This window comes from Archocentrus centrarchus, chromosome 4, assembly GCF_007364275.1.
Source record: "Archocentrus centrarchus isolate MPI-CPG fArcCen1 chromosome 4, fArcCen1, whole genome shotgun sequence".
Lineage (NCBI taxonomy): Eukaryota > Metazoa > Chordata > Actinopteri > Cichliformes > Cichlidae > Archocentrus > Archocentrus centrarchus.
Window position 1 is genome coordinate 29,659,185 of NC_044349.1, and position 19,627 is coordinate 29,678,811.

A 19,627-nucleotide genomic window follows, 5' to 3' on the forward strand; every position below is an offset into this window, starting at 1 on the left:
AATCATTGACTTTGATGCCGTAACAATTCTCAGATAGATAACAAAAAAATCATGATGGGAATATGAGGTAGAGGAAAACACTGCACACTGCTTTGTAAATGGACAGGATTTTGACAAAAAATAAATAAATAAATAGGTGTTTAAAAAATAAAAAAGGAAAAAAAAAAAATCCCCAAAAGACACGTACATATTTATAGACATGACCACAAAGTATTATAGCAGCATGTGGGTGGAGGGACAATGAAAGTGGGAGTCCAAAGTTTAAAGGTAAGTCTGAGCTGATTTTTTCCATCATATGTGGGTCTCCTGTGGCCACAAGGGGAGAAAGCACTGCATCAAACCTAATGGGTTAGTCAATAAATAACCAGGCGCACAGAAAAATATGGCTACTTTGACATGCGTTTTCATATATGACACCACGCTTTGAGCCTTCAGGCCCAACTCAGCGCATGGACCGATTGTGCTGCATTCGCGTGTACACTGTGGAGAGGTCAAGGTCTGAGCCAGAAGCACTGTTACAGCCAGTCACATATATATCACACATAATATCACAGCTCCTAACTGCACAGAAGCTAAGCCTCCAGGCGCAGAAACACATGCACAATCATCAGAGATAAACAGATATTTAATCAGTAGTTACCTCAGGATGACGTGCCCCACCAGTTTTTATGAGTTTTATCTAGAAAATAAGTGCAGCAATGCAATATTTGATAAAACAATGAAAATGTGCTGGTGATTTACTCATATCTGGCAATAATGCCACAAAGAAAATATTTGTCATATGACAAGTTCAAAATAAGGTTTAAGCCTGTGTGTTCAGATTTAGCAGGCAGTCCTGTTTCCATGTTCTCCCTGTGCCTGCGTGGCTTCTCTCTGGATGCGCCAGCTTGCTTGCAAAGACATGTTAGGCATGTTAGGTTAACTGGCCTATGGTGTGGACGACTGCCTGTCTCTCCATGTTGGTTCTATGATAGACTGGCAGCCTGTCCAGGTTGCACCTTTTGACCTACAGCAGCTGACGGAGACTCCCACGAACCTGAATTGGATGAGTGGTAAAGACAGTGGATTGATCAGGTTCAAAATGCATGTGATGACTGGCATTATTATTATTATTGAAAAACATCTCTGTAATTGTTCTATTTTCACAGTTCTTTTTGTTCTTCACCTTCTCATTTCTTTAAATCGGTTACTGTGTGCCACACTGGAATTCTTCCATCAGTCAAACTTGATTTTTTTAGTTCAGTTCAAAGTGCTTCACAGACGACTGTACAGATGCAGTAAAACAGAAACAAAATACAGTAACTCTTGAAATCTATTAAAAAGACTAAATATTGTAAAACAGAATAAAACATTAAAAACATAAGTTCACTAAAATGAAATGATGAGCAAATAAATAAAGCAATGCTCAATAATGTACATTATTATTATTATTATTATTAATTTGCCAGTGCAGTAGTTTGGCTGAACACTGTGTATCTGATACTGCCTGCGGCTGCAATCATCTTATTGGTTGTGCAGTAGTCAAGTACTACAGTATAATGATTGATTCCTGGCTATGAGCTGTTTTTTGAAGCTACAAGATACAAGATCAGTTTCATTAGACCTGAAAGCAAATAAATGAAAACAGAAAAAGAAGGTTTATTTATTTATTTAGCAATTTAGGGTTTTTATTTAGGGTTGATAACTAGCATGTTCTTTTGTTAGAGTTTAAACTTTTTAATAGGTGCAGAAGAAGAGCATGACAGACACTTAAACATGTGCTGCCAAACATCCAGAGGGAGCAAAATCTAGGCAGAATATTAACCAGTGACCAAAGCAGGTTAAAGGAATAAGGAACTCTTACGGCTGCTTTTGAAGTTGATTTTCAGAGAGTGAAGTTCAGTTTCAGAAGGAAACATAATCACCAAAGTGAGACAAGCAGGTCCCAAATTTACCATAAAATCAGCCGCTGCTCCTAGCTCCTGGGTCTTACAGGGTAAATATGTCATGGTCCCTGGCTCTTGGTGTCACTTGTACAGTATTTTAGCTTGGCTCTTCGTAATGTTAGTTTTCCTTTGTCATTTATTACATCCTCTCTTTTTATTCCAGTTCATCTCTTGGTTATGTAATATTTAGTTATCATCTTTTGAGACGCCTTTTCTGTTTCCCTAGTCGTGTCCCTGTGTCTGTCAGCTCTCCCTGAGTCTCGTCTCCATGATTGTCTATTTTTGTTTTTTCATCTGTCTCTGTCTCAAGTTTGTATCTCTTAGTCTTGGTCTCAGTTATATTTCCTGTTTTATTTCAGTAGCCTTTGTGTTTGTGTTTTGCTTTCCCCATTATCATTTCCCTGGTGTATCTTATCTCCCTGATTACCTCATAAGAACCCACACTGATGCCGGTGCCACAGTTTTGCATGTCAAGGAAATTTCCTTAAACAAGTTTGTAGTTTAAAAGATTTTTGAAATGCTTTATAAATTTTTCTTGAAAGAGAAATGTGTGTGGGCTCTTATTTAAATGCTGCCTGTGTCTTCCTTTGTCCTTCGTCTTCCCCTTATGCTGTGTGCGCCGTGCGTTCCTAGATTGCGTGTTCCTGGCTTCTGCTCTGCATTATTTTGTATTTATTCCCTGTGAGCATAAGTTCAGTCCTCGTCTTCCGAGTCCTAATTCTGCCTACCATGACAAAAAATTAAATCAACAATAACAAAAATAACGACAATCACCACCATCCCTCACAAGAAATTTCAAATGTGTTTAAACAAACCAGGAACTGTAAAGCTGACTCTAAGCCATCAACTCAGTGACCTGGCATTAAATCCACAGTGATTATTTTATTGCAAATGGGAGTGAGTGTAACATCATTGTAGCTTAATCATTTGCTCATATTCACACCAGTTATTATAGATGTAATATGGTGCATCATTAAAATCCTATCTCTGACATATCTCTCACTATAATCTTACACTAATATAGTGACCAATAAACACATGCAGGTACAAGGCTGTGTGTGTGTGCGTGAGCGCGCATGCGCGCGCATCTTATCTAAGAAGCTGTAAACCTGTGCGCGTGTGAGTGGGTGGGATGAGCGTGTGTGCACGTGTGCAGACAAACATGTTTGGGCTTCCTTTGAAGATTATGGATGCAGATAATGTGTGCAACTACAGCTATACTTGATGTACTAAAAAATACATATTGAATATGTATGTATTGTTTATATTACAAGTAGAGCTGCGACCATGTTGCCCCAGTGTCAGTACTATTAATTTAATAAAATATTTAACAATGCAGTAAATGACATTGTGGAAAGACCATCAGTGGATTGATATGTTATGTACATTACTAATTTAACATGAGCTGTTTGATTTGAAGAAAAATGAAACTATGTAGTTTTAAAAATTAAAAAAACAACATCCCAGATGGATTCATATGAATGATATTTTGGTTTTCTTGCCCCTCACCCCTGGAAGAATTGCAGTTTAGTGTTCCATTTTATACCACCAGGGGGAGCATGTCTGTGTTCGTTACACCTGTATCCCAGCCTGAAGACAGGTTTTTATTTGGGATGTTTACTTTTTCTTTTCTTTTTTTCTTTCGTTTTTTTTGCTATAAGCCTTGAAAATAACTACATTAATTAAAAAAAAAAAAGTAAAAAAAATTATTTAAAAAGAAAAATCAGAAATTAATGGTAAAAAAAAAAAACAAAAAAAAAACTTTCTCATCTTTTCTCCTTTGAACACTGTGAATTGTGTCCGTTTCAGTGCAGTCCCTCAGAAATTCAAGTCATGGGTTTGTCACTCAGCGGGCCCCTGCCTGCAGATGCGAACTGCACATGTGTGCGTGATCCTTGAAGTGACAGCATCGGGAGTGCGCTCTGCGCGGCGCTATAAAAGCAGCACTCAGGCTCAGAGTGAGCAACAGGTAACTCAGGTGAAGCCTCCTGCGCGCCTCTCAGAGATCAGGACACAAAGCGCTCCGCTGCAGGTGCGTACACTGTCTGCCATCAAGGCCACATGGTCGCATGTAATCTAGGAGATATTTGAGAGATACTAATAACTGGAGGATTCAGAGGCTGAGAGATGCTCTTGCGTTTAAAATGACAGATTTTTGGACAGGTGCTTTTTTGCTGATTATCTTTCAGGGCTGTAATAGTGGTAAGTGTGTTTCTTTCTTGTCCTCGTTATGAAAGCTTGATCAATTGTTGATCAGGTACAGATGTGGTAAAGTTAGAATCTCATCTTGGGTTATATTGACTATCACACAGCTGCTTAGTAGATGGTAAACAGTGTGGCCTGGCTTTGGGATAGCCATTTTATTTTGAAAAGGTGAATTATACAGCTAGCCTTATATGTCAACACTCTAACATCTGCTTTTTCAGATCTATGAGTTATTTGTGTATGTTTTTAAGTCTTGTCTTTTTTCTGTTTCTCAGACAGTCATGGCTCCCAGACCAGAAGTAGCCGGGGATTCCTCCTCCTCTATTGGTATGTCCTTTACTCGTGGATACTTTGGTCTGCTGTTTCAGTGTTATTTCCTAACACTTTCTCCTGCCTTCTTTCCATTAGATGATAAATCTCTATCTAAAGAAGAGGGTCTCCCACCTTCTTACTCCACTCTGGTGCTGGTGAAGGAGAATGAGAATGAGAATGAGGAGAGTGCGGCAGATCCGTGGGATCTCCCAGAGCTCAAAAACACTGGGGTCAAGTGGTCAGGTGAGGCAGCATGCATGTCTGACTGCTATGTACAGTATGTTTACCTTCACAATACCTGACGCTGATTCAGTGCTTTGTGTCCTTTTTGCTAACAGAGCTGGATACGAAGGGAAAGATTTTAAGAGTGCTGACTGCTCTTCTGAAGTTGGTTCTGCTGCTTGGACTTCTTTACATGTTTATTTGCTCCCTGGATGTTCTCAGCTCTGCTTTCCAGCTAGTGGGAGGTAAAATAAATAAATAATTTATAGGTTTTTAATCACAATTTTTCCAGGTACTGTAAGTGCTTATGCAATGTGCATTGAGAACTGTATTTTTGACCTCAGTGTGTGCGTGGGTGGGTGGGTGTGTGCAGGAAGAGCTGCAGGTGACATCTTCAAGAACAGTGAAGTGTTGGCTAACCCTGTGGCTGGGCTGGTCATCGGGGTTTTAGTCACAGTGCTTGTGCAGAGCTCCAGCACCTCCTCCTCCATTGTGGTCAGCATGGTCGCCTCTGGATGTAAGGAGACACACATAGAAGATGCATGCACACACAATTTACTGACCAGCGTATTCAAACAAATGTATTGTAAACCCACAATAGAACCTCTGACGGCTTCAAAAGGCTCATTCTGAAAAACAGGCTAAAAGGGCAGCTCGCTTAAGTTGCTTGAACCAGGAAACGTTTGTTATTTCGGTCTGAAAAACACTGAAACTATTAATCAATTAAAAAAAAATTAACTGTCCATCAGTTAAAGACTGTAGCTTTAGTATATTACACATTAATATAATATTATTACCTTCTTCAGTGCTTGAAGTTCAAATGGCTGTGCCCATCATCATGGGAGCCAACATTGGAACGTCTGTCACCAACACTATCGTGGCAATGATGCAGGCAGGAGACCGAAATGAGTTCCGCAGGTAAATCACGCAAAGATACACATGTAGGGACAAAAATATTACCGTAATTCTACAAATAGTGTTTGGCAGATGTTCACGAGTGTGTTCTTCTCTTATTTTCAGGGCATTTGCCGGCGCTACAGTCCACGACTTCTTCAACTGGCTTTCTGTGCTGATTCTTCTGCCGCTGGAAGCCGCCACTGGTGTTCTGTACAAACTCACCAAACTCATCATCGATTCTTTTCATCTCGAGTCGGGAGAAGATGCCCCCGAACTGCTCAAGGTCATCACAGACCCTCTCACAAAATCCATCATCCAGGTAACTATAAAACCATGAAGTGGATTTTCTATCAATATAAAGAAGAAATGCCTTTTTTTTTTTTTTTTTTTTTTTTTTAAATAAAGTTTTTCTTCTCATAGCTGGACAAATCTGTTATCAGTGCAATTGCCACTGGTGATGCAGCTGGCATGAACAAGAGTCTGATCAAAATATGGTGCAAAACAGAATCCAACACGGTAAGAAATCAACAAGTGCGAGTTACAAAAGTAGTAGTTACTACAGCAAAAACACACATGAAGCTATGGTTAGATCTGTTTTTCTCTTAATGACTGATTGTTAGATCATACTTTATAAAGAGGTGCAATGTTGCTTGCAGTCACTGAGAGATTATCACCTGCCACTGTAATAGCTACAGCACTGAGCCTTGCTTTTGTGATTTTTTGCCTTCTTTTTCAGACTTTCAGGAATGAGACAGTGGACACCTGTCCACCGGGTGGCGTCTGCTGGGACGAAGGAAACCAGACCTGGACCCAGATGAATGAGTCTTTTACCAATAACATAGAGAGCTGTAAGAGTTCATCCACGCCATTTTTGGAGGGGGGAAAAAAAGAACATTTACAAGGCATTTAGGATTGCCTGATCCACCAAAGCTCAGTGAAATATGAGCGAGCCAGTCAGCCACAACAACCTCTTTCATCCAGACTTTCTGAAGAGGAGACAATGACCACCTTTGAGATGTTACAGTGACTCAGCTAATACTCTTCCTTAACCCGTCTACCTGCTCAATAGGTCCATTCATGTTGTCTGGCTGAAGCACCTAGGTGTCACATGACCATAAAATGGATCACTTCTTGAAGCAGCACGCTTCTGGTGTTCGAGCTTAAGAAAATCGTTTCTTGGCTTCATTTTTCATTTTGATAAGATCAGAAATTGATCCTGATCAATGCAACAAACACAGTTTGTTTTACAGTTGCAAAGTTTTTGCCGAAATACTGAATTCTTAGTGTTTACATCAGCTTCATTTACCAGAGTTTACTTGAAATGTCTCAATCTCTTTTGCCATCCCTCGCAGGCAAGCACCTCTTTGCCAATACTACCTTGTCCGAGCTGGCTGTGGGCCTCATTCTGCTGGCTGGGTCTCTGCTCGTCCTCTGCACCTGTCTCATACTCATCGTCAAGCTGCTCAACTCCATGTTGAAGGGGCAGGTGGCTGTGATGATCAAGAAGGTTCTCAACACAGGTACGAAAACCAACCAAAACTTTTCCATGTGACGTCCAGCCTGTTTGATAGTCAGCACATCTGCTTCTGTGGTGATGCTCGATGAGCGACGCAGGTACAGCCTTCCTGTTGCTTCTGGCTCACCTTCAGGTCGAGCGGTCCTGTTGCGTGACGGAGAAAGCTCAGACACATTTACTGTTTAGACTGAAATATTCACGTTCTCTGGTCATATGGATATAATGTGCTCTTTGCTCACCTCGTGTGTTTCTGTTTGATCACAGACCTACCCTTCCCCTTCACCTTCCTCATGGGCTATGTTGCAATTATGGTGGGAGCTGGGATTACCTTCCTAGTTCAGAGTAGCTCTGTCTTCACCTCAGCCATAACTCCTCTTGTTGGTAAGCCATTATTAGGGCACAGATCTCGCTCTGTTTCTGCGATTTTATTTGACACTAGATCTTATATCTTGTTAAATCTTCTTCACCAGGTATTGGTGTCATTAGCCTTGAGCGAGCATATCCTCTGACGCTGGGGTCAAATATTGGTACAACAACAACATCTATACTTGCTGCTATGGCTAGTCCTGGAGAAACACTAGACAATTCCCTGCAGGTAAGATACAATTAAAACTTGCTCTTATGCGCCTGTATACAGTCACCGGTGTAGCTGTAAGGATGGTGATGCTGGTTGGTCCAGACTGTAGACTGTTTATAAAAGATGGATGTAGCCACAATGATGTCACCCAGTGGTTTGTGAAGTCTGATTTTGGCATTTTGGCTAGTAAGCTTGGTTTGCAAGGTGCGCCCACATATGGGTGCATTGTACATACAAATATACTGCTAATGCAACTGCCACCTATCAATCAAAGATTAAATTGAAATAAATCACAGCTTTAAGTCTTAATATAATTTAATCTTCTGAGTTATATGATAAAATATAACATGAGGAAGGAAACTATCCTAGAAACTTGCTTATTTATGGCATAAAGTTGGGTGTTTTAATGTGGGAGTCTGTGGGGATTTGGAGTCGTCCTCGTGTGAGCTGCAGTATTTGGGTCTACCCTGTCAACATCAGATGGCTCCAGATGTTATGTGGCTTTGTCTTTTCCACTTCTGAGGTTGACATTTTAGTTTTTCTGTGCGATATTTCAGCTATATATCCCAAGTGATGCATTTAAGGGTATATTTGTCACAAACAAATCAGGTGCCATACAGGAAAATCTATTTCTTTATCCATAATTTCTTTGAAATCTGATGGCGATAGCCTTGTTTGAATGTGATGTTTCTCTTTATTTTTTCTAGATTGCACTTTGCCATTTCTTCTTCAACATCTTTGGCATCATACTGTGGTACCCAATCCCCTTCATGCGGTTGCCCATCAGGTTGGCCAGAGGGCTGGGAAACATAACCGCCAAATACCGCTGGTTTGCTATTGTGTACCTCATTCTGGTCTTCTTGATTTTCCCCCTGACTGTATTTGGCCTGTCGATGGCTGGCTGGCAAGTCCTGGTTGGCGTCGGTTTGCCTTTTGTTGTTGTAATTGTCATTGCAATTATTATCAATGTGATGCAGTCTCGCTGCCCACGCTTCCTGCCCAAGGTCCTCCGTAACTGGAACTTTTTGCCCCGGCCCCTGCACTCTTTGGCCCCGTGGGACGGCGTTATTACCTCAGCTTCGAGCTTCTGCTGCAAACACTGCTGCTGCTGCTGCAAATGCTGCAAGTGCTGCAAGCAAAATGAGGAGGATGAAGCAATCAGCCGAGACAGGAAGCCAAGTCTGGAGATCTATGATAACCCGGCCATGTCTAAAGACGAGGACACAGACCAGGCCACGATAGCAACACATCTTTAATATTGTTAAGGCTCATTTGTATCTATATGCAAACCTAAATGCAATAATGTATACATTTGTAATTGTTCATCACTTCTCAGGTTGTGATATGTTATTGATTCCCTTTTAATGGATGATACACTGAGCACTGTAGTAAACGCTGGTGGATGAACAGAAGTGTTGCACATATTATGAACCTGCTGGTGCCGGGCATGTGATGCTTTTAATGTCGGCTATGACTTAACTATGGATGGTTCTGAATGTTATGAGTTATTTTTATATTTTGTAAGATATGTGGAAGGAGCCTTTGGTTTTATTTTCAACATTTCAATTTTAGATGTTTAATGTAGCATTTTAAAGTGTACTGTTATTAGTAAATGTTATGTTATCCCCCAGTATTTAAGACTATATAATATTTGTAAATAAAAAAATTGCTATTTTTAAAGTGCAGTATTGTCATTTTGTTTGTCTTTTCCTCTCACTTACATAACACAAGCTTATAGTTACTGATAGGACATTTTAATCAGCTCATCTGATATTCAGCTCTGCCTCGTGTGCAATATGTGAGCTCAGCAAATTCATTCTGAGTGGACTAAATTTAAAACAAGACGCATTTTCAAGTGCATGATTTTAACCTTTTGGAAATAGAAGTCCAAGTTATTTATAGTTAGTGATGAAACATTTTTATCTATTTGCAGAACATACGTGTTTCACATGAGAGATCACAAGATTCACTGTAAGAAAATGGCTTCTTGCAGCTGACAGATTGTATTTCATATCTGATTCACCTCAGAACACGAAGTGAGGGAGGGACTTCAGACTGAAACAACAAAGTTTCACAGAATAGCTTGTTTCAAATGTTAAATATTTGATAAATATATGTGAAGAAAATGTTTCTGTAAGCTGTGTTTAGAAATGCAACATTTGTTCATGCAAGGTTTCCAGTTAAGGGCTTAAAAGAGCCAATAATGGCTCTGTAGGCGCTGTAGTCTCTGACCTTGTGAGCCCAATCAAAGTACCTGCTCCTCCCTCACAACCACCTCCACCTGATTACTGCCCTTCCTCTATTTATGACATCCAGGAGCACCAGAGGGCTTAAAGTACAGGACATTCAGATCAAAAGGAGACTTTAATCATGCATTTTATGGTTTTATTTATTACTCAGTCATTATTAGTACAAATGAGATGTCAGTGCTGTGTAGCTTCATGAGCTACTGCAACTTTTTCCCTGCCAAAATGTCACTTTAGGAGGAAAAAAAACACAAAAAAGTTGTGCACATTTATAATATGTGACATTAGTGCATGTCATCCTTTTTGTCAGCTTTAATGAGCATCTGGTGTTTTTGTCACATTACAGTTAAACAGTGTGATGATTTAGTAAGCACACGGGTGACATAAACATATAATTAAGTCCAGATATTTCTTCTCTTTGTGTCAACAAGTGCTTCGCCGCTCTTTGAGCAACATCTTAAGACATCCCGAGAGGCGAGTAATGAGCACAGTCAGATACAATGTGTGTGCAGAATTTTGTAGCTTCTCTGTTATTAGTGTTAGATTCTGGAGTTCAGGTAAAGTGCAGCCCATTTTAATCTTCAGTTCTCTGGATTTTTGTTCTAATTTTGCCTCAGTTACGCACGCATCAGGTAGTTACCCAATTCCAAATAAAAGCAGGAGACTGAGACTTAAAAACAACTTTAAAATACGGCACTGCGTGAGAGTGTGAAAGTACACACTCAACTGTGCTTTAGAGCAGATAGTAGTTAGAAAAGACACTATAAAGGTTTATGAGCTATGAGATATATTTCATTTTACTGTAGTTGTCTGTTATTATTAGTAAACAAATCAAGTTTCGTCATCATAATCCTTCACACACCACAAACCTTAACGCACAAACACAGTCAGCTATCTCAGTGTGCGGCTCAGGAATGTTCACAGTGCTCCAGCACCGTGGAGGCAACACAACTTTCTGCAATATGTTATCACACTTTAATCTTTGATTAGCATGCACTGGACATATTCAAAGGTATTCAACTTGCAAACAGGTATGTTTATGGATTTGGTGAATGTGGAAAATATTAAAAGCAGTAATCATGAAGAATGAGCTAAAAAGAAAACTTTTAGGACCCAGAAAGTTAACAAAGGCAAATATTCAGTAGTTTGAGAGATTTCTTTCTAGGCCTGCATTCCTAACAGGCAGTAAAACTGAGCTATCAGCATTCACAGTCAATCATTGTGCCATAAATTCACTCAAAACTTGGCATCTCAAGGGATCAAGTGACGACAATAAAATGTGTTTCTAGGAGTAGTCCAGACTTTCTGCGTTTTATCTAAATCTTTATCGATCTTTGACCGACATGTAAGAGATAATTCTAATAACTCTGATAACTTGATTTGTGTTGTTATCACTGAACTAATTATATTGAGCTTAACAACAGAAGTGGGCAGTGAGCGACCCATGTATTACCTGCTACTCTAGTGAATACTTTTAAAACTGGCAAACATGTTAACTCTGCAGCAGATACGGAACAATTTCCATTTGCAGGCATGTCTCTGGCCACAAGGTGAACGTAAAGGCAAAACGTTACTGTTATTTTCAGCTCTGCTTTGCCCTCCACAGATAACGCTGCTTTGAGGGTCCACCACTTCAACTTCCTGTGTTAATAAACTGTATTTCTCACTGTGGGAGAGAGACCGGGAATCATTCTTTTATGTTTAAGGCAACATCAGGGCTGACTAAAACACTGCTTTGCTAACTTTGCAACAAAAATGACTCCAATAAATCCATAAAAGAATATAAATTCAGTGAATTTGTATTTATTAGTCAGAAAATAAACGACAACTGGAACAAGAAAAAAAAATGTATTTATGCTATTCAACAAATCTATTTCCTTTAGTCTCGTGTCAGCTGAGCTTGAATTGTTGCTGCATGTTGCTGTTATTTATTGTAGTTTCTCCTTTCCCTGCTCTCGCTGAGTGGAGCTGACAGCAGTTGAAGATGAACACCGACCAGTCTTACACTAAACAGAAAGAGTGAGAGAAGACGAGAGAGAGAGAGAGAAAGCAGTCACTTGATCACAGCTTGCAGTTGGGTTAAAAACAAACATGAATAAATAAGGAAAAAGAAAGAAATCCTCTGACCCTTAAGCTGTGAAGAAGCTATTGGCTTCTTCTACACTATGTTAGCTTTCCTGCACTAGTTACAGTAGCAGTGTGTAAACATAGAGCAACATAAAACTGACACAGGAAGAGCTCACTAGCAACACAAGGAACAATACAACGAAAATTTTAAAAAAACTAGAAACAGAAATATCTGGAAAGCTCAACTACTAGAAGTTCAAAGCCAACCTGGCAACTTGGAGATGCCAGAGAAGAGGGGTAATTAGGTGGGTGGGAACAGGTGGCGCAGAAAACGAACTAAGTGGAACGCACAAGAGCAAAATATCACAAAATGAAGCTGGAAACAACTTCTTAACAGTTTGTTTATACCCCTCTGCCTCGTAGGCTCGTGATCACAGTTTAAACTCTGCGTTGTTGTACACATTTTGAATTACAGGCTGCTCTCTCACTTTCATAAAACCATGACTACACCTGACAGCGTTTCTAACAAATTACTGCTGCAAAGGGATGTACTCTGCCACATGTTAGCAGCTGCAGTCAGTGCATACATAATGACAATAAAGCACATACTTTGTAACCTCATTTAAAATGGCATATGAAAGTGATAACACTACATTTGGTGCAGCACACAATTTAAGAGCTGAGAAGCTCGCGGCTGAGGACTGAAACAGACAGCAGGTACAAATACTGTCATGTATGTTACACAAAATTAATGCTGGCTTGTTTGTGTCTGTTTACTTACTTAATAATTAGACTACCTGTGTAGTACGGGACTGCACATTTCTCCAAGTCTAAATCAATGTTTTCAAATCATGCAGCTTACAGTCTGCATCTGAAGACTCATCCAGAGGACTGATGCACAGGTACGAGAGTCTGTCAGTTGGCACTCTGTACCTTTTTTCCTAGCAGCATTAGCAGTCACATCGCCACCAGTCTGTTTGAAGGCTGAAGCAATTTATTTATTAACAGGAGTTCTGATGGCTTTACAGCAGTAGGCAGTAGTATGTAATTACTGCGTGCTGATGGGTAAAGGTCCACAGCAACTAAGTAACGACTGAGCACACAGCGGCTGAGGCTGGATCTGATCCATTTTTCAGTGTCAAGGTTTTTGCAGCTTTTGTAAAGTCTGTATAAACAAATGATTAGTGTCTCAAACTGCAATACAAAGTGATGTTTTATGCCAGCATTTTAACATAATATACTGGACGGATGCAAGATGAATTGATGTTGTTCATGCTGGGTCACTGACTCGGTTGCTTTGCCTTTTTTTTTTTAATGCTGTGAAATGTCAAAATGCCCATTATGGTGCAAAGCCAATTTATATCAAAGCCTGAAGAGGTGAAAATTGATACTTTTAGTGAGATTGTGTCATTCCTCATAGTTATAGAAAATTCCAAGCCCTTACACTGTTTTGGACTGCTACAACAGTCCAAAAGAATATTTTTAAGCTACAATACATTCAGAGATGTAATAGCACAAAATAGCAATACACAAAAATAATACACTCTGGAGAGATCTGACTTTTTGGATCTCCAATAAGCACAATTTTTCCTTTTTTTTTTTTCATTCAGGACATTGTGTGAGGACAAACAGTCCTTCAGCTCCATGCAGTTTCAGCTTCTGTTGATCAGATTTGATTAAAATCAGTTTATTCCCTTGAGGTAAAACTTGAAAACTTTAATTAATTTTAATTTAGTTAATTATAACCCCGGTGTAGTTGCCTGTCTTCACCACAATGGCCTTTTACATTATATTTAATAGGAGACCTTACAGGCTGCTAACTCTTCATATAGCATCATTATATTAGTTTGATGTTATTCTCTCTCTCTTTTTCCAAAGTAGTAAAAACTAATATTTTAAATCACTAAACAATAATCATTTATTACAATAACAATTTTCTTGCTCTCTAGTGTATCTGGTTGAAAGAATTGCACCACAGTTATTATAATTATTATTATAATTAACTGAACAAAAAACAAAATGAAATGAAAATTTATATTAGAAACAAATGAAAATTGAACTAAAACAATTTGGTGTGCTTACAGAAGTCATGAAAGCAAAAATGCACGCACACAGAGAAAGCCTTTAAAATTAGTCTTTGTAACTATATCTTAATATAACAGTATGGAGGTGTTGGTGCATATATATTTATTAAGATTACAAGAAGGTGAATTGATTGCACAAATTGTCTTTATTGTAACATCGATATTGTAATATCTATCTTAATTTGATCATCCTAAATCTTGAGAAATGCCCCCATATTACAAACTAAAATTAATAGTGAAATTAATAAAGATTTAATAAAATCTAAATTAAAAGGAGCAAACCCAGTGTGGAAACTAACTAACTAAAATTAAATAAAAGTAACTAAAGGAAAATCATCTAAAACTATCATAACTCTGCTGTTTAAAGGTTGTTTCCACTCTGGGCTGAGTGGGATCAAAGCTGCACTCATAACCAATAATCACATCATGAGGAGTCTGGTGAATACAAAGATCTAAACACAAACCCAACCAGTACGTACCACACTGGAATGCACTGGTTCCAATAAGCAGCCTCCTACTAAGTCTGATCTTTTCCTGGCTTGCTGCCTTCCCTGAGCATACTCATCCTTAGTAACTCTACACACTGCCAGTGAACGGAGTGCAACTTCTGTTCAGTGTGACCGTCCTCTGTCTGAGTAACTGTGGCAAAGTGTAGCTTACTTTCACTGACGTGGGCAGCGGTAGTTTTCTCCATGCGGCTGCTCGTACAATCTAAGATTCGCCCTGATAATGATGACGATGAACCAAAAACATTTGATACTTTTTATTAGCTGATGACATTTTTGGCAAAGTGCTGCCGTGAATTAGTCAGAACTGTGGGCTTGTGTCATTTTTTTTTTTTTTTAAAGTGTTGATACTGTGTGGAAAAAAAGCTTGATCTGTGGGCACTGGAAACCCTGATAACATTCACGACTTATTTCACATTGTGCCATTGTGCATTCACTCAGCTGTTACATTTGCACACATTAAAAGTCAATTGTGTGACCAGCAGCCAAGGACTGCCGAGGGCTTGCCCTCTGGTCAGTCAAGGCTGAGGGCCAAATGGAAAGGCTCCCTGCACAGGTCTGAGCCTGCATTCTAAGAGGTAAGGTTAAACTGATTTGCACAGAACTATGACTAAAATAGCAATAAAAACAGTTATGGTCAAAATGTTATTTGGCAAAAAAAAAAAAAAAAAGGTAGTTAAAGCTACAGAAACATTGTAACAACAGTGTAATATTTTAACGTAATAGCACGAGTGTAATTTATATATTCCAGAAGTTATGAAAAAAAAAAAAATCCTGCAAAGAATTTTCCCTACAGGGATTAATAAAGTTTATTTTTAAGTGATTTATTAAACACACTTTTAAAAATTCTGATTTCTGCCACCATGTTGGACCTAATATTCTCGGTCATATAGTTTTGAAATATGTGTGTAGGAAAAACTGAAAATATATTAATTTTTTTTAAAAAGTTATCACAGAAGCACCCTAAATATCATGAGATTTTATTTTTTGATGAAAAAACGACATTTATGAATGTCAGCCATTCCCATGGCTTTGTTGTTGGATAAAAGTTTAAACTTTAAGAAATTCTTTTAAAATAGTAAGACATGGATGGACAAGGATACACGCATGAACAAAGCTCAGATCAGTGCTTAAACAAAAACACATACACTATAGTGCCAAAAGTATTCACTCATCCATCCGAATCATTGAATTCAGGTGTTCCAATCACTTCCATGGCCACAGGTGTATAAACCAAGCACCTAGGCATGCAGACTGCTTCTACAAACATTTCTTAAAGAATGGGTCGCTCTTAGGAGCTCAGAGAATTCCAGCGTGGTACCATGATAGGATGCCACCTGTGCAACAAGTCCAGTCGTGAAATTTCCACGCTACTAAATATTCCACAGTCAGCTATTAGTGGGCTTATAACACAGTGGAAGCGATTGAGAACGACAGTGCTGAAGCACATAGGGTGAAGAGATCTGCAAATTTCTGCAGAGTCAATCACTACAGACCTCCAAACTTCATGTGGCCTTCAGATCAGCTCAAGAACAGTGAGTAGAGAGCCTCATGGAATGGGTTTCCATGGCTGAGCAGCTGCATCCAAGCTTTACATCACCAAGAGCAATGCAAAGTGTCGGATGCAGTGGTGTAAAGCACACTGCCACTGGACTGTTGAGCAGTGGAGATGTGTTCTCTGGAGTGATGAATCGTACTTCTCTGTTTGGCAAATCCAATGGATGAGTCTGGGTTTGACAGTTGCCAGGAGAACGGTACTTGTCTGACTGCACTGTGCCAAGTGTAAAGTTTGGTGGAGGGGGGGGTTATGGTGTGGGGTTGTTTTTCAGGAGTTTGGCTCGGCCTCTTAGTTCCAGTGAAAGGAACTCTAAATGTTTAAGCATACCAAAACATTTTGGACAATTTCATGTTCCCAACTTTGTGGGAACAGTTTGGGGATGGCCCCTTCCTGTTCCAGCATGACCGTGCTCCAGTGCACAAAGCAGCTCCATAAAGACATGGATGAGTGAGTTTGGTGTGGAAGAACTTGACTGGCCTGCACAGAGTCCTGACCTCAACCTGATAGAACACCTTTAGGATGAATTAAAGCAGAGACTGTGAGCCAGACCTTCTCATCCAACATCAGTGTCTGACCTCAAAAATGTCCTTCTGGAAGAATGGTCAAAAATTCCCATAAACACTCCTAAACCTTGTGGAAAGCCTTCCCAGAAGAGTTGAAGCTGTTATAGCTGACAGCATATTAAACCCTATGGATTAAGAATGGGAAGTCACTCAAGTTCCTGTGTGTGTGAAGGGAGCCCAGCAAATACTTTTGGCAACATAGTGTAACCGGAATCCATCACAGAATTAATGTGAAACCATTTTTGCCAGAGTGTATTAGACTAAGATGGCATTACTGTTGCAATGGACTGAATCCTTATGACAAGTTGTGCTTAAAATTTGATACCAAACATGAGATTTACTGAGGATCTGTCATTCTCGGTGGCAGGGAAGCGACCACAGTGATCAAACTCTTTCCCAGGCAAGTTTCATTGCTCGGTAAAGTCTCACTCAAATATGTGTGTTTCCATGTTTTCAGTGGTGCTGCTGCTGCTACATTTCAGCCAGTGATCTATGCTCATTAAATATCTGTAACCGGCTTCCTGCTAACAGTTAACAAAATGGTGCTGGTTGCTTTCTCCTTTTATTTACAGGTCATGACAGCCAGAGACCGCACTGAAAACAGAAATATCATTTATCAAAGATATTTTTTTGAGTGATGCATAGCTAATAGCTTAAAAGTAACCACTGTAGCAGTACGCTAATTTTAGATATAATGGTTTTGACCAGGGTTCTTGAACCTGCAAGGATTTAAAAAATTTTTTTTTGCTTTCATGCTGGCTTACAAGTGTGCTTAATCTGGCAAAGTTAAATACCTGATACATACAAGTTACATCCAAAAATATTACACAGTATCAGCAGCGTCATGGAGGGATTTGCAGAGTAGTCACGTGTGGTAAAAGATTTTAATTTACAATTGTTAGTAATGTTGAGATTAGTGTATAGTCTAGTGGCTCTATGCAGATTTGGGGGGGGGGGGGGGGGGGGTGAAAATTGCTTAAAATGGCTCTATTGATGATAAATGTAGCCAACCGCTGGTTTAGAGCATCAAAGGTTATTTATGTCATCAGAGATCAATAGCGTGATGAAGCCAAAATACACTCATACACACCTGCAGTCAGACGTCTGCACCAAGCTGTGCTGTTAACTTGGAATAAAATAAAAAAAATAAAAAAAATATTAATAATCCAGACAGACCTTACTGTGTGGGATAAACCTGGAGTTAAAATGTTTTTGTAGCTATGAGATCATTCTGTAGTTGCTTTTTTATTCCCTTTTATCGCCTCAGTGGATTATTGTGCAACATGTCAGTAGATACAAATGCTGCTAAAGTCCAGCTATGATTGCATGGAAATATTTGCTATTTTTAGACATATTACAACTGAGTCAGGCAGTATAGCATAAGCATGCAATGCCTTTATCTTACTCTTGTATCTTTGGAGGTTATTTTTTAAAGCTGATTAAAAGGTGCCTTCTACGTGGCCACGAGTAGCTTAGTTTGTGGATTATTGTTGTTCCAACACATGAGGTTACTTGAGGTTTCAACCCAGCTATGTAAATACATTAATTAATAAAATACAATGAATGCATGTAGCTCCCAACGTTAGTCCAGCATTTCTCAAAGAGGCGAGGTTTTCTTGATGGACTGAGCACATTTTCTTCTTCTGCCATGTTAGAGGTGATTTGCTTATGCCACATAGAGATAGAGGGAGAATCTCCACTTTACATGACAACGCAATCAATTTATGTCCTGCAGTCGTGACACATTTGACAAACTGCATGCTGATTCTTTTTCTTTTTTTGCATAAGGAGTAATAAATGTGTCCACTAATAAAGACAGTTTACAGGAGATCTGGAATCCAAAAGTCTCTTCCTTCTTCTATGTGGCGAAAAGACAGCAGGTTAATGCTGATGACACTCTTGCAAAAGAAACTCAAGAGTTTCACTTCCTGGTTAAATGTAGACTTTAAAAAAAAGGGGGGGGGGGTGAATAGCTGTTTTATGAGGTTAGTGGCAGTCACTGTCTTTAAAAGCTCAGGTCTTAGCTCTGTTCTGTTCAGGGCTTTAGTGTCTGTGAGGGTCAAAATTCTGTTAATGTTCAATAGGGAGAAGCTTTAGTAGAGCGGAGTTTCTTCACTGAAAAGTTCCTAAGAGGGGCTGAGCTATACACAACCATTTAAAACACCACAGTGAGTTTGAACTTTCAAATATTAGTTTTTATCTGATCAAAAATGCACGCCAGTGAAAGTTTAGATTCCTCCATAATAACCAAATAAATAGTTCAGTGAGAGTTCAATTCAGGTGGAAATGAAGGAATGAAGTGTGAAAGCTGCAGATAAATTCTGCCAGTGTGCAGGAATGCTGCCTCAGCCACAAATACAATGCACACTGTGGCAATTTAAGGTCACATCAATCGGTTATCAGCCTGTTTTCCAATCACAAAAAAATTCCAACTATCCAGCATAAATGTGAATCATATTTCAATAATAACCATGACAACAGACTTACTGAATATAGCTTGAATGAAAACACAGAAATGTTGAAAAACATAAAAAAGGTCATTATTAACAAATATATCTGCACATAATGTACTGTATGCTGAGGCAAAATGATATCATCAAGCTGTAAGCTGACTAAGATATTAATGAAAGGCTTGCATTGTCAGTAAATCGACTTATTTAGGCCATGAAGTGATAAGAATGAGGTCAATGAGTAACAGTAACAAGTGAAAGAGCAGCACAGATCCTAACAAATGTTGCTTTAAAGCATTCCTGAAGTATTTACACAGGCTGTAAAACAGGCTTTTACCGAAATCTCTGAGACAGCAGGAAGAAGCCATAAAATTTGGAGCAGATACACTTTTAAATCACAAGTTAACAAAACTGGAAAAAAATAATTCAACGCTTAGGCTGACGAACCCAAGCTGCAGGTGGAGAGGTGGAGCGGAGTGGTTCAGGGAGTAGAGCCAGG

General features: G+C 39.2%; 1 protein-coding gene across 3 annotated transcripts; it reads left to right on the forward strand.

The window, feature by feature from the left end:
* The first annotated feature begins 3,890 nt into the window (after positions 1-3,890).
* Positions 3,891-9,287, forward strand: slc34a2b (solute carrier family 34 member 2b). 3 transcript variants are annotated; one of them, XM_030727474.1, is made up of 13 exons: positions 3,891-3,957; positions 4,406-4,457; positions 4,539-4,685; positions 4,781-4,909; positions 5,038-5,181; positions 5,471-5,582; positions 5,685-5,880; positions 5,982-6,077; positions 6,298-6,409; positions 6,914-7,081; positions 7,342-7,458; positions 7,548-7,672; positions 8,362-9,287. In XM_030727474.1, exons 2-13 carry the CDS (start codon positions 4,412-4,414, stop codon positions 8,908-8,910), a joined length of 1,941 nt encoding a protein of 646 aa, XP_030583334.1. In that variant the 5' UTR covers positions 3,891-3,957; positions 4,406-4,411; the 3' UTR covers positions 8,911-9,287. The 3 variants fall into 3 exon arrangements, with proteins under 3 accessions (XP_030583334.1, XP_030583336.1, XP_030583335.1); XM_030727476.1 differs by having other exon boundaries at positions 3,905-3,957; positions 4,410-4,457; XM_030727475.1 differs by lacking the exon at positions 3,891-3,957 and adding an exon at positions 4,067-4,127.
* The last annotated feature ends 10,340 nt before the right edge of the window (positions 9,288-19,627 follow it).

Excerpts from the sequence above, each read along its gene's own strand:
- slc34a2b (XM_030727474.1), top strand. The coding sequence starts at position 4,412 with ATGGCTCCCAGACCAGAAGTAGCCGGGGATTCCTCCTCCTCTATTG. Across the intron at positions 6,410-6,913 it reads TACCAATAACATAGAGAGCT|GCAAGCACCTCTTTGCCAAT; the intron begins GTAAGAGTTCAT and ends CATCCCTCGCAG. Across the intron at positions 7,082-7,341 it reads CAAGAAGGTTCTCAACACAG|ACCTACCCTTCCCCTTCACC; the intron begins GTACGAAAACCA and ends GTTTGATCACAG.